Raw genomic sequence first — 14,305 nt, forward strand, 5'->3', positions numbered from 1 at the left:
TGTCCCAAGATAGCACCATTTGAAAATTTCAGTATGTAACGAAGCTTACATAAAACTGATTTACACACTGAAACAAAAGGCTTAATTTCATTTTTTAAAAAGTTTATTTATACAAGAACTGGGGCACAGGTCAGAGGTGCAGGAGGGTGAGAGGATTCACCAGAGACAGAGTGGGGAGCAGAACAGGCAGACAGACCAAGACACTGCTGAGGGGAGCAGCGGGTGAAACTGGAGGGTTCTGCCACGCCATGTGGGAATCTCCCTGGCCGGCTGGGAATCAAACCCGCGCTGTAGAGGCTGTGGACAGCTTCACAGTGCTGTGCTCAACCCACTGCGCCACCGGGGATGCCCCGAATTTCATTTTTGTCGACATAAAGAGATGAAATTAAAAATGAGTATATTAACATGGAAAAGATTATTTCAAAGCCTCTTCTTTTGCTGATGGAGTGGGTGTGCAAAACCAAGTTTGGGTAGCAACCCACTAACTTCTACACCATCACTGTGTTGCTTATTTTTTTTGTTTCAATTTAACTGAACTTTTCTTTTTAATATGCTCTTTAGGACCCGGTGTTACCGTTTAAAATATTTTTTACAAAATTCAACCAGCGGTGCACGAAAGGCAGCATAAAGACTTGCAAACACAGCATTTCTATACCTTACTAAAATGGCCTCAGACCCATATAAGACAAAGACGGTCAAACACATAGACACGCCGTGATGGGCTCGAATGCTCAGTCATTCAGGTGCCCCAACCCCACGGGCCAGTCAGCGGCAATCGTCATGTCAACGTGAGGTTGCAAAGTGACTTCTATTTTAGTAAGAAGAACTCATTGTAAAGTGCTTTGATCGTGTAGTGGACGGATCGTAAAGCGGGGCTTTCTGTACTGCTTTAAAGACCCATCCTGTCTCGTGTCCTGGGCTGCCTCCTGTGACCTGGGATCTGCACATGGGTGCTGCCTCTCCATTGCGTGCCCTGGAGGAGAGGAGTGAAACTGATCTGCATTCAGCTCTTCGGTCACTTCCTCACTCTGCAAATGTGGGAGTGTTGACTGGCTGTGGTTCCCTTAGCTGTAATAATCCTGTCCTATAGGGGCTATAATCCACCCGTTACAGCTAAGAAAACTGACGCTTACGGCGCTCTATGCTCTATGCTCCCTTCTGAACAAATCTCCAGTGGCACAGCATTTGATGTTCAGGTGCCCGTGAGGAGGCTGGGCCAATCACCTGGGCGAGGAGTACAGGTGCAGGAATGACTTGCGCACGTGACTGAACATGGTGTGACCGACCAAGGCCAGCTCTACCTGCTGCCTGGCGACAGGACACCACACCTGTGCCAAAGGGCCTGATGCCGTGGGTGGGGTGCTTCTCTCCCCTGGCTCTGGGCACAGATTGTAGCTGGCTGGGGCTCTGGGGATGTCAGACGAGCTGCAGAGGCCAGGATGTGCTTGCCTACTGGGGCCTGTTCTCCTGAAATTCCACCAAGAGACAGACATGACCTTCACGCCTGGCCTCGCTGGGTGGCATGAGGAGAATGAGAGCTTCGTGGTGCAGAGGTGAACATTCCAGAAGAGCCCAGCCTCGCTCAGTGATGCCCAGGCTGCAAAACTACAAACACTGTGTGTTCTGGTCTTCACGCCAGAGTTGTTTCAACAGAGAGGAAAAAATCTGGCAGGGGCAAATTCAAGATAAAGAATCTTGTCTGAACTGCCCCTCCTCCTGGCCCCTGCTCGCCTATTCTGCCCTCATGGGTGTCTTCCCCACCTCCACCCAGAGCCCCGAGCCTTCCCAAGACCCTGGTTCTCCAAAGCACCTCACTGCCCAGCTTGCCCAAGAAGCTCCCAGTGATGACACCACAAAAAGGAACAGCTTCTGTCATGTAACAGCCCACACCCCCCACAGAAACAGCTCACACACCCCACAGAAAACTGGAGGTCCCTCCCTGAGTGTGCAGAGCAATGTAATGAAACCAGGGGAGCTCAGACAAACGGATACAGCAGCCAACACCCAGAGACACGTTGTCACACATTGTCTAAAACACCTCTCAGAGACAAATGCTTCAGGAGGAGACAATCTTAGAGATGGTTTTAGCTCTGCAGTGATATGTGAGGGCAGCAGCGCCAGGTTGGGAGCTGGGGAGCATTTTGATGTTTAAAGTGATGGCCAAAGTCATTTCTACAGAGGCCCAGGTCACCCTGCTTTAGGGGAACACATATGCCCATGGGTGGTCACTGCACAACAACCCTGAACTCACACTTCAAATTAGAATGACCGGAGGTCCTGGGCCACCTCTTCCACCGTGTGGGTGTGGACCTGCGTCCTCTCTGCCTTCACACAGCCTCTCTCTACTCTGTGACAGGGCCAGTGTGGGGTTCAGAAATGGAGCCCTAAATCAACACAGTCTCCTTTCCATTTAGCAGGCTGTCCCCGAGATTGTCAGCACTTTTGGGAAGGCTATGGCTTGGCCACCCATGTGTCCCCGGAGCACAGTCCCCGCCTGGGAGCTAGCAGGTGGCCAGTAAGGAGGTGCTGAGTGAGTGCAGAATGATTGAAGTATCTTTGCCACTTACAGGGACAGCAGAAAGTCACTGCCGGGAGAGCTGCACTCCCAGCGAGCTCTCCATTCGCTAATCTGAGGCTCCAGGACCGTCCTGTCAAAAATGGCCAGCGTCTTGGCTGTGTCCACCCAGGATGGGTCTGTGTGATCTCCCAGTGAGTGCCCGGGGCTGGCAAAACTTTCATTTCAATTCAGGTCACACTTATTGGGCAGTGACTGCCTGGCGTGAGGAGGGGGGTCTTCCCTGAGGCCAGATAGCTCTTCCTTCCTTACCGTAGTGTATATTCATTGCCCCAACAATAAATATGGCCAAGCACAGTGACCAACAAGAGAATTGGTCCCTGTCTTCGTGGAAATTACAATTTAATGGGGGAGCCATTCACGGGACCCACCGTGTGCCACCCAGTTGGGACAGGTGCTGGAGAGAGAGTCAGGAGCAAACCCGGGGAAGTCCTGGCCCTCGGCAGCTGGTGTTCCAGGGGGGACGCAGACCTGGCGGGGTGGAGGGTCCAGGCCCGGCACAGGAGACCAGGCCGGGCTGACTTTCCCACAGCGGCTGCTGTAACCAACAAGCACCCACCAGAGGTTCTAAAGGCACCAACGAATTATCTCCCAGCGCCGGCCCGCCACTGCCCTTTCTGGGGGCCCCAGGGCAGAACCCACTTCCCTGCCCTCCTGCCTGCTGCAGCCGCGAGCTTTGGCTCCAGGCCCACCCCGTGACACCTTCCAGGCTCTCCCCCTTTCTGACACCTCCTCCTGTCCCGCTGCTGCTGCTCCTGCTTCTGGGATGACAGGGCCCGGGACAATCCGGCTATGACCCCATCTCCGCGGCCTGGAGTCAACCAGAGCTGCGCGCGGGGCTCCGCGCAGGTGGGGCGCGGGGCGGGGGTGGGGGCGCTGGGGCCCACGCAGAGCGGGCGGCCTCGGGGTGGGGGGCTGCGCCCCCGGAGCTGGCGGCTCTTATCTTCAGCAAGGACGCCGGGGAGCGGCGGGGGGCTCCGTCTGCACTTCGGTGGCTCGCGCAGCGCGCGCCCCACCTCCGCGCCCCGCGGCCAAGTTTCTTCATCTCGGGGAGGAAACTCGCTTCTCCCGGGGAAGCTCTCGCGCCGCCCTCGTCCCGGGCACCCGCCGGCGCCGGGGCGCCCCGAGCCCGCGGGCGGGGGCGCGCCGAGGGCCGGGCGGGGCGCGGGGCGCGCGGGGGCGCGCGGGGGGCGGGGCGGGGGGCGGCCGCGGCCTCCCGGGGCCTCCCGCGGCCGGGGCGCGCGGCGCGGACTACAAGTCCCAGCAGCCGCGGGGCGGGCGGGGCCTGGCGCCCTTCCCGGGAGCCGGCGCGCTGGGAAGCGCCGGGAGACGCAGCGGCGGCGGGCGGGGCGCGGGCGGGGCGGACGGGCCGGGGCTGCGCGGAGGGGCCGGGCGGCGGGCGGCGCTCGGAGCGGGCTCCGCGGCTAGCTCGGCGCCGGCGGCTCGGTCCCGGCTCGGGGCGCGCAGGCGGCGGGCGCGGGGGCCCCGGCGCGCCGGGCAGCAGAGCGCGGACCCGCGCGCGCCCCGCTCCGAGCGCGGCCACTGTCCGGGCCGGGGCGGCCCCGGGGCGCGGAGCGCGGGGCCGCGGCTTTAATGGCTGCTCGGCGGGGCAGCGCCTAGGCGGGCAGGCGGCGGCGGCGCACAGGCCCGCGCCCGCGAGCTCCTCCGGCGGCCGCGCTCCATGGGGGCCCGCTGACCGCGCCGGGCCGCTCGCTCGCCGGCCGCGCGTCCCGGCCATGAACTGAGCCCGGGCCGGCCCCCCGCGCCGCCCGCGCCTTTCTCCTCGCGCCTCCTCCGCCCGCCGCGGCGGGCCCGGCTCCCCGGGGGCTGCGGCGGCCCGCGGGCCCCGGGGCGCGGGGCGGCGGCGGGGGGCGCGCGGCTCCGGGCGCGGCGCCTGCACCATGAACTACCAGCAGCAGCTGGCCAACTCGGCTGCCATCCGGGCCGAGATCCAGCGCTTCGAGTCGGTCCATCCCAACATCTACTCCATCTACGAGCTGCTGGAGCGCGTGGAGGAGCCGGTGCTGCAGAACCAGATCCGGGAGCACGTCATCGCCATCGAAGGTGAGGCCGGGCGCGCGGGGCGGGCGGCGCGGGGCGCGGGGCGGGCGCGGCGGGGGCGCGCCGTGTGTGTGCGCGCGGGTGTCCACGCCGCCGGCCGGCGCCGCGGGGCCTCTTGGCCCGCCGGGCCGGGCGCGCGCCGGGGCAGGCCGGGGCCCGAGCGCCCGCGAGGGCCGCCTGGGAGATGGATCGCCGCCGCTGTCACGGTAAAGGGCCGTAGCTCGCTCGGGCGAGAGTGGGGCGGGGGGCGCCCCAGTGACCGTCCCCGCCGACCCCGGGGGCAGCTGGAGCGCTCGGCGCCGCCCGGCCGGGGCAGGTTACGGGCCAGGTCTCAGCGCCTTGCTGGACATCGCGGGACGCTGCGGGCGCGTTTTGGGACGTGCCGCCGCTGGAGTGAGACTCTGGCCTGCGGGGTCAGGTGGAGCGGGGCCCTCTGTGTTTGCCCAGGTCGGGGGCACCGCGGGGCGGACGCAGCCGGCACTGCGGGCGGCTGGGGTGGCCGTGCGGTCCGCCGGCCCCCGTGCAGAGGCTGGCATCGCCCGTGTTTTCTTGCCCAAACCCCGGGCCGTGTTGGGAGGCTGCCCGAGTGCGCAGCAGCGCTCAGCCTGAGGGTCTCACTTTCACACGCTGGCTCCCCAGCCCCCAGGCAGGGCCTTGACCTGCGGGAGAGGTGCTGAGGTGCCCAGAAGTCTGCCTCTCGGGGTGTATGTCCTCTCTGGCTGGTCAGGGGCTCCTGTTTCGCGGCTGCCAGACTGCTGGCTTGTTCCTTGCTTTGTCCCTTTGGTCCTTGCCAAGCCTCTCCCCAGGGGCCAGGTGGGAGGTGCACTGGGGATGTGGAGTGACACCCCCACCACCATCAGAGGGTGTCTCCCCAGCTAATGATGGGGACGGGTCTGTGGGGTCAGTTGTGCATGCTACAAAACTGTCCTAACCCAAGGCCAGAGGGCTGCTGTTGGGAACGTTGAGAAGGTTCCAGTGCCCGGTATGGGTGGGTGACGCTGCTGTCCCGGCTCCCTTCCATCCAGGGGCACAAGGAGCCACCCAGATGGACTTTGCTCTGGCGTCCTGCAATCTGAACTGCCAGCCCCAAAAAGTCTGGGCTGACCCTGGGCCAGTGAGACGGAGGAGGTGAACGTGGTGGTGCTGGGCCTGGCATTCAGCTGGCCCAGCCCTGGCAAAGAGTCCCCACCGGGCTGCCGATGGCCGATCGTCCATAGGGATGGCTGCACCCCAGGGGGCTCTGAGCCGCGCTGCAGCCTCTGTGTGGCTGGCTCACCCTGTACCTGGCTGCCCTGTTGGCAAGAGCTTCCTGATTTCCTAAGAGGCAGGGGCTCCGCGTGCCTCTGACAGGCCTCTCCGGAGGTCCTGGCCCCGCAGGGGTGGGGGCTGTTGCAGAACGGCCCCAGAACTGGTCCCCACTCTGTCATGCAAAGTGAAAGCTGCCCTGTGCCTGTCTCGCTGGTCTCTTTCCAGCTCTCCGACAGCCGCCACAGTCTGATGAAATACTCTGCAAGCCCGTGCCAAGTGCTTGACGCACCTGGCCGGAGGGCGGGTGTCGCGGGCCCTCGCCCAGTAGGCATCTCGGTGCCTGGTCCTCGCCGCCCATCCTGGAGGCGGCTCGGGGGCTCCGGCTCTTGCAGGCAAAGGCAAAGGCGTCTGACTTTCTAGCAAGAGGATGTGGCCTCATGTTTCTCTCTTTTTTTGCAACGTTGTGGCTGGGTCCTGGGTGGTGGTCGTGGGCACCCCGAGGAGCCCTTTGTGATGTGAGACTTTGTGTCCCTCCTTGGCGGGTCCTTGTCCTTTCTGATCAGCCTCGGAACTGGTGAAGGGCGCTGGCCGCCGCGGCCGTGGCGAGGCTGTGATGTTTCTGGGGGAAGAGGCACCGTCCGTCCTGTCGGGGCCGGTGGTCTGTCCGGTCGAGGCCAGGGGGGCTAAGTGCCTCCCCCCTGAACTGGCCTCTGTTCCCCGCGCTCGTGTCAGTGATGATGCCTCCTCACATTTGTACAGAACTTGAGCAGAAACACTCTTCCTTCATCATCTCACGTGTGGCCGGCCCGGCCCAGAGAGAGGAACCGGGGCCTCTTTACCTCCAGCTTGTGTCGAGGGACGTCAGGAGGGACAGTGACCTGCAGGTTGGGCTGAGGCCATTCAGAGCCTGGTCTGTCCTGCGCAGTGCCGGGGCTGCAGCCCCCGAGCCCCGCTCCTCAGGGGGGCCCTGCCTTTCTGATGTGTGTCCCTCATGCAGGAGAGGGCTCCCAGCGCCGGCCAGCGTCTGCCCGCATTGGTGCTGTGTGGGAACTCGGGATGGTTGGATGGGGGTGGGGTGGGGGGTGGTACAATGTGTGAGAAGAGGAAGCTGCAGGAGGAACTTGGGGCTCTCCCAAGATGGGGGAACCCCTCTATTCTCCTTTATTCTTCCCCCCTCTGTTCTCCTTTACAGAGTCTGTCCGGGTGGCTGGGGACTCGTGCTGGGTGTGGCTCATCCGCTCCTGCTCCGGGGGCACTGGGTGGCTATAAGGCTGCTGTGTGTCTGCGGGAGCCCACGGTGGACGTGGAGGGGTGCCTGGCCCGGCAGCAGCACTCCCAGCTCTGCCCCACCTGTGCGGGCTGCGTTTAAAATACAACCCCGTGTGCGTCACAGCAGGGGTGTAAAGGCACTCGTGCCTCTGCCCAAGTGCCGGCCTCTCCCCACCCCTGCACACACGTCTTTGACGCCAGTCAGTGGCAGGACCCATGAGCCCGGTTCGAGCTCCCCTCGTGCTCTGAGAACCTGCGCGCGCGCTCCCCGTGGTGCCATCCGCGCGTGCTGGTGGCCGCCCTGGGCTGGCCTCTGACCTTGTCCGGGGGAAGGGTGAGTAGGCTCGGGCTCCGAGCGGGCCTGGTTGGAAAATCTCTTCGGGGTGGGCTGACCCGTGTGTTTCAGGGCAGGAGCTCCCCGAGACCCCCAGGGCAAAGGAACCGTGGTTTGCGCTCAGTCTTGTTTTGAAGCATTTACTTTAGGCAGTTTTTTCAGCTCTTTAATTTAGACTTTGAGAGATTTATTCACCCCCCCCCCCCAGCAAATAAACAACCCTGAAGTTTAAGAGGGCACATTGTCTATGGTTTTCAGACTCTCCTGATCAGCTCCTGGGGTGCCCTGGGGGCCGGGCGAGCTGGGAGAGGCTGCCCTGGTCGCGGTGTCTCTGGGCCCGGAGCCGGGACTTCCTGTGTAGCAGCCCTTCTGGTTCCCCCTCGAGTCTCCCTTAAAGCGTCTGTCTGGGGTGGCTGGGGTTGAGCAGATGAGTCAACTGCTTCTTGTTAAATCCAGCTTGTTCTTCTGAGGCTGGGCTTCTGTTGGCGAAGGCGGACCGCAGTTCAGCCTGCCAGCCGCCGGCTTGCCGTGGGTGATAACCCGGCAGGGCCTTGCTCGAGCCCCCGCCTGCCCGTGCTCCTCGCACCAGCCTGCAGACTCGGGGAGCCACGCTCAGGCTCCGGAGAGGCCAGCGGTGGTCCGGTCCAGTGGCCGGCAGGAGAACTCTGCCTGGCATCCCTGGTGAGGCCCTGCCACAGGGGGATTCCAGGGCTGACCCTGGGACTTGGGGGGCCTGGGAAGACAGGGCAGGAGCCCCACTTAATCCCATGACATAACTGTTGAGCTCCGTGTCCCGGCACAGTGCTGGGTGCTCTCTGCATCTTCTCAATCCTCACAGGCCACGACGCAGATACCGCCTCTGGGCCCCAGAACGTGGCAGAACCCTGCGGGAGTGGGGGTAGGTGAGCTGGTCGACTCTTAGCTCCTTGTGGGACAGAGTGGGGCTCTGGGTATGCGTGGGGTCCCCCAGCTCGCTGGCAAGCCATCCTTGGGTGTGTTCCGAAGGGACACGCGATGGAGGGCTGGACAAGGCGGCACAAGCACGGCGGCCTCTGTCCAGATGCCCACCTCGGCAGGGCTCTGTGGGAACCTCTGTCGTAGAGGAGTAGATCGAGCCTGGTGTTACGGGTGTTGGGGACAAACACCTTCCTGCCACGGCTGCGTGTGATTCCTCTTGGTTGGCATCAACTGTATTAATCAAAGCCTGCAGGTGCGGGTCCTGGAGGTGACTGATGGCTGCTAGCTGCGTCCAGGTTAAAGCCCCATCGCCACCCGGCTCCCCTCCAGGCGCGATGTCCCTGTGCCCACTGTGGTCACTTCTGGGAAATGCCCCCTTGTCTGCTTGGGGCTCACCCTCTGGGGTCAGCCTGGGGTCAGCGTCTCCCCCCTGCCCCTACCCTGGCTGCCTGCCCAGCCCGTTTCCTGGGTCTGCTCCTGCCCGCAGCCCTGGGCGCTGCTCGGTCACTTGCTGTGTCCCGTCGGGCCCTTGGTGCAGGCCCAGGACCTGTTCGTCGATGGGTGGACCTGCCGAGGGGTGCTTTTCCTCCAGAGCTGGGGTCCTTTCGCTCCTCCTTGGCACGTGGACAGTGTCCATCTTTTGGCAGAAGCGAGGCTGTTTTGAAACGGTCACGGGACCGCACGGGTTCGGCTGGGCACCGCTTGGGCCCAGCGGGCCACCTGGCACGGAGGCTGAATGCTGGGTCGTGTTCGGGGGGAGACGAGATGGCGTGTGTAGGGGAAGAGAAAGAGGTGCTCCTGGACCCCGGCCGTGGTGCTGTTGCCCCGTGCCGGTGTCCGTGGGTTTCGGACACGGGATCAGCACCTCAAGGGGACGTGTGCATGACAGACTGGACGCTGACATCTGCAGTGTCTTCAGCATTGGTTCTCGGGGATGAGTGTGCAGGCAGGTCATACGGAGGGCTTGGGAGACCCCCCCCCCGCTTCTCCTGTCCACCCCTGGTTCCCAGACCTGCAGCCGCTGGGCACGAGCTTTCTCACAGGCTTGCGGAGAGTGCCGGGGCTGCTGGTCCGAGGACCACGCTTTGAGAAGCGCCGCTGTGGCCCGCGTTCCCGCATCTTCACGGGGCGGGGGCTGCTTCCTCTTGCCTTCCACGCAGGTGACAGGTGTGAGCAGCCCAGGGTGCAGCTAGGGCCGCATGCAGTGGAGGAGGGGCGTCACCCCAGGTCCCAAGGGGCCCAGGTCCTCTGCCCTCGTGATGCCCGGCACCCGTGCAGTGGGGTGGGGAGGGTTGGGGTGGGGTGAAGGCAAGGGCCCCAGAGGGAGGCGCCCAGCTGAGCCGCCTCTGGGCCCCATCATGCCAGTTTCCTTCTGTCTTGTGGCGATTGTGAACTGTTTGGGGGCATCCTTCAGCCTTGGCTGTCACTTGGCCTGTGGCACGTGCGCTGCCTTGGAGTTAAAAGAGGGGCGCTATGTTAGGCGCGTGAGGGGGCCTGTGGGGGGGCCCGGAGGAAGTGACTCAGAAGCAGCTGCAGGAACCTGCCAAACAAAACCCCTGGCCTGTTCCTGCCACCTCACTTTCTTGTCCCAACCACTTTTTATTTTGTTAAGAACAAAATCCCTTATTTTGCATCCTCGCCCCGCGTGCCCTGCAGGTGTTTATAGTTTGTGAGTCTCGCTCCGGCTTGTTTTAACTACTGATTGGGTCTGGTCTCATGTTTCTTAACATTCAGACAAACCCGTATTCCTGCCTCCCCCCCAACCTTGGAGTCCTTCCTTTAAGTGATTGAGTTTGGCAAAGCGGATCAGGCTTAGTTATTTTTAAAATCCAGGGTTTGGGGTTCTGAGCTGGTGCTTTAACTGCATAATTCCTTCCCTTTGTGAAGCGCCCTTGCCTGAGATGCAGAGGGCTCCCTACAGATGTTAATCTCTAATCTCCGCAGCAGCATCTGTTATTTTTGTGCAGGGGGTTGAGTGCAAGGCTTTGTGTGCGCTCGGCTTCCCGGTCCTTCCGGGAGCTCTGCCTCTGAGGCCGAGCGGGATTTCTGGATTTCTGGTTCCTGTTTGCAGCGTGGGAGCCTGTGCCGGGGCTGTGTGGGGACTTGGAGCCGTGACGGTCCTCCCCGGCAGGGCTGGCATGGTAGTTTGGGTGTAGTCCCCCTCCCTGTACCCCACTCACAGCTGATCAGATCACAGGGGTTGTCTTGGCTTTGCCTTGGGGGCTGGGGAGGAAAGGAGCAGATGCCAGTCCTGGTGGGAGAGGACCCTCCGCAACCGCGGAGAGCTTGTGTGCCAGCCAGAGACTAAATATAGGCTGGAGGGTGGGGACCCGGCCCCGGGGCTGCCCCGCTGCGGACCGCAGCCGCCACTGGTCACCCGCACCCGCCGCCCGCAGGAACAGGTGGCTGCCCGAGCTCCCGGGAACAGATTGGTGTTTTTGTTTAACCAGGGGCTCATTTGCACATTTCACACTTCTCCCGCTGTTTGGTGGGATTGCCTTTTTTGGGCTGCAGTGTTGGAGTGTTTGTGCAGTGTTTCTACACAAGCAACTGTCTAATCTTGAAAACTGCTCATGCCGTCTGCTTGTCATTAGCGGCCTGGTGAGAGCTTTTTTTTTAGGGTGGGAAACACTTTTCAAGGCTCTGGGGGAAGAATTCCCAGTGATACCGGCCCTGCTCAGCAGTGATGTATGTTCGGTCTCAGGAAGGTGCCGGCATTCTCCAGGCGTGAGCAGGCGGGGCGCGCCCCTCCCCAGCCCGTCCCCTCGGCGCGGCGCGTCCTCCGGAGACGGGCTTCCGGAGCGAGCTCAGCTGTCATTCGAGCAGTAGTTGACTCAGTCGTGCAGGATTGAGGCCACCTGAAAGGAAGGGATTAGAAAAAGTTTGTTTTTTTGAGAGCGCCTTCAGCAAAACTAGGAGACCCACCTTCGTTTTCTCTTCTTTTCACTCCTTGCACGCTCTTGCCGTGCCGCGGTGGCCTCCTGCGGGGCTGGCTCTCCTGGTGCCGGCCTGCTGGAGAGGGCAATGAAGAGGAGACAGATCTGGAAAGAGTGGGGGACCCCGAAATTCCACAGCTTGTTTTCAGCTGTGCCCTTCTGCCCCGGGAGACCCGAGGTGCTCCAGGGAGGTGCTTCTGGGGCCAGCCTGCCCGCTTTGAGGCTGTTCTCAAAGACCCGGTGGGGTGGGGTGGGGTGGGGTGGGGAGGGGGCAAGACCGCTCCTGTTCTGGTCAGGCTGGGGACCTGATTTCGGACACCTGCAGCCTCCGTGTCTCCCGTGAAGCGGCGCTGTCGGCCTGGCCTGCCCGTGTTCTGCATCTTTTCTTTCGGAGCTGGGGATTGAGACCACTTCAGACGCCCGCGCCCTCTGGGTCTGCGTTTGACGGTCAGCCTGGAAGCGTGTCCAGTCCTCAGGCAGGGCATCCTCGCAGCCGGCCTTGTGGGTGCAGCGTCAGGTTGAGTCTCTGAGGCTCCCACCCTGGCCCTCTGGGTGCTGCGCGCTTAGGCCATGCTGCTGGCCCACTGCTGCTGGACTCCGCGCCTGCCCTCCACCTGCTCTCGGGGTGCTGTGGAGAGCATGCTCTGCCCCTTCAGAAAGTGCCTTTTGGTGCCTACACGTCCTTGTTCCTATTGGGGTGTGCCTGCAGCTTGGGGCGGGGCCATGGTGCTTCTCTGTCCTGGGCGTCCAGCCTGGCACGACCCAGTGGGCTGTGGCCCTGGGGTGGGGAATCTCATGGTGGCTGGTCAGGGTGGGCGTCTCCACTCTCAGGGGCCAGGTGATCTGCTGCCTCCTGCCTTTGGTCTTCTTTCTTTCCATTATTTGCTGGTGAACAAGTGTTTGAATGGCCAGTGCATTTCCTGCCTGTGTTAGAGATCAGGTTTCGAACATTTGTCATTTTCTCCAGACTGCACCTTCCGTGTTAGGGGTTGCTGGGGGATCCTTCTTCGGGAAGCAGGTTCCTTTAAACCCAGGGCAGGAGCTAGGACAGGCCAGGCCCTGCCCTGCCCCACCCCTGCACCTGGTCCCTGCCCCACCCCGTCCTGGCCTTTGACTGCTGGCCGAGGCTCTGGTCAGCTGCCCTCCCCCTGCCTGGGCCACCCCAGCCCCACAGCTCGCCACCTGGGTTTCGGACATCATTGGGCCTTGCTTGCTGTTTGAAAGGAAACTTTTTCTTTACTCTGGTCCTAAGCAGTTCTGCGCTCCTAGTAGTTTCACATTAGCATTAACCAGCTTCTGTGTTTGTAACAATTATGCTGAAGACACAAAAGAGAAAGCAAGCCAAGTGTTGCCAGCTCTGCTGTTGCTCTCCGGGGGTCACTGTCTTTGTTCTTTGTGCTGTGTCCGGGAGCTGCCCATCCCCCTTGCAAAGGCCAGGGAGGGCTGGGGGGCCTGGGCCCGGCTCTGGGATGTGTGCCCGGGAGGACGCGCTAGTGGCTTCACAGGCGCAAGCGTCGACTTTGCCTGGGTGGCCGGCCGCGCGCATCCCCACCGCCCACTGTCTGGGAAGTGGCTGGAACGGGGTCCACAGCGGGGTCATCCAGCGCTCCAGGCTCGCCAAGCGGGCTTTACATCTGGGGGTGCATGTGAATGTGTGGAGTCAGCCCTTGTCCCAGACAGCCCCATCCTTGGGGGGCTTGTCCCAAGCCTTGGGGGGCTTTCCAGGGGGCTTGGTGATGGGCACCCATCCTCCAGAACCGAGTCTCCCCAGCCTGACAGAGCTCGGTGAGGCCCGCCCGGTGGAGGAGAGCTCAGCCCGGCCGTCAGCGGGCAGGGTGCTTCGGTGGGGCAGGCGGAAACTGCTGATCATGGATTTCCACATGGGGAAAGGAGGTGCTGCTCAGGGGACAGCACCTCAGCTGTCCCAAGGGAGTGGCCCCTTGGGTTCAAAGCTGGGGTGCCCTCTGGGCCTTTTAAGGAAACTGGTAGCCTGGGCAGGTGGGGGAGGAAGTTGGAGAACAGGTGAACCCCAAGAGACGCAGGTGGAGGCGCAGGCCAGAGGGTCTCAGGATGGAGGGAGTAGGGCAGGGGAGGGGTGTGAGCCCAGAGGTTCGCATGGGAGGGATGCCGTGGCTGCACAGGGTGGCCGGGCTTGGTGAGGTGGAGGTGGATGTGTGGTTTCAGCTGAGAGACGGGCGTCTCGAACAGGGTGCCGCCACGCCCTCGCTGCAGCCTCTGAAGTGGTGGCAGAGGTTCGGGGAGCTGCCAGGAGCGGCGGTATCCCCAGGGGGCCTCATGGCCGAGCTGCTGCTCACGCCCCGGGTGGTGGTGGCCTCTGTGTCCTGCCGGCCTCGCTCCAGAGCCTCGTTTCTGGATTTTCCCTTAGAACATTTTGGTGTTACCTGGGTCTCGCAGCCCGTGCTTGCCTTTCTGGTCCCCTTATGCCGGGGGTACAGCAGCCACCCTAGCCCTGTGCCCGACGGCACCACCGTGGCTGCAGCCCCTGCCGCCCGAGGCCACACGCTCTGGGAACAGCAAGGTGTTCTGAGAAAGGCAAGAGCACAGTCACGTGGCTTCGGCCGCGTAGCCTGCTCTGCGGCTCCCCGTCGCTGCGCGCTGACCGAGCCTCTTTATAAATTCGATGCCATCCCAGGTTGTCCGTGCGGGGAGAGGCCCGTGTCTGTCGGGTTTGGTGCTGCCCTGGGTCAGCCGTCCGCGGGGTCTGGTGACCTCACCCTGCACAGACTAAGTCCGGCCTGAGCTCCCTTCCCTGAACTCGCCTGCGGGGGGCTTTCCCCGGCGGCCCTGGCACGGCAGCGGCTGTGGCGCGCCTCTGGGTCTCCGGGGCCCCCCGGCACGTGATCTGGGTGTGGACTGGATGGCAGGGCTGCTTTCCCCAGAGAGGTTCTAGAAGGTGTTTCTCTA

The 14,305-nt window shown here is 62.7% G+C and overlaps 1 protein-coding gene across 2 annotated transcripts in view; it reads left to right on the forward strand.

Annotated features, from left to right (window-relative positions):
* The first annotated feature begins 4,446 nt into the window (after positions 1-4,446).
* Positions 4,447-14,305, forward strand: part of AGAP1 (ArfGAP with GTPase domain, ankyrin repeat and PH domain 1) — a 357,631-nt gene continuing 347,772 nt past the window's right edge. For both annotated transcript variants that reach the window (XM_054700176.1, XM_054700177.1), the window contains exon 1: positions 4,447-4,639. In XM_054700176.1, the coding sequence (XP_054556151.1) occupies positions 4,477-4,639 (163 nt within the window). In that variant the 5' untranslated portion in view covers positions 4,447-4,476. The remainder of the gene's footprint in view (positions 4,640-14,305) is intronic.

Source organism: Talpa occidentalis, unplaced genomic scaffold, assembly GCF_014898055.3.
Source record: "Talpa occidentalis isolate TD23 unplaced genomic scaffold, MPIMG_talOcc4v2.1 talOcc4.3, whole genome shotgun sequence".
Lineage (NCBI taxonomy): Eukaryota > Metazoa > Chordata > Mammalia > Eulipotyphla > Talpidae > Talpa > Talpa occidentalis.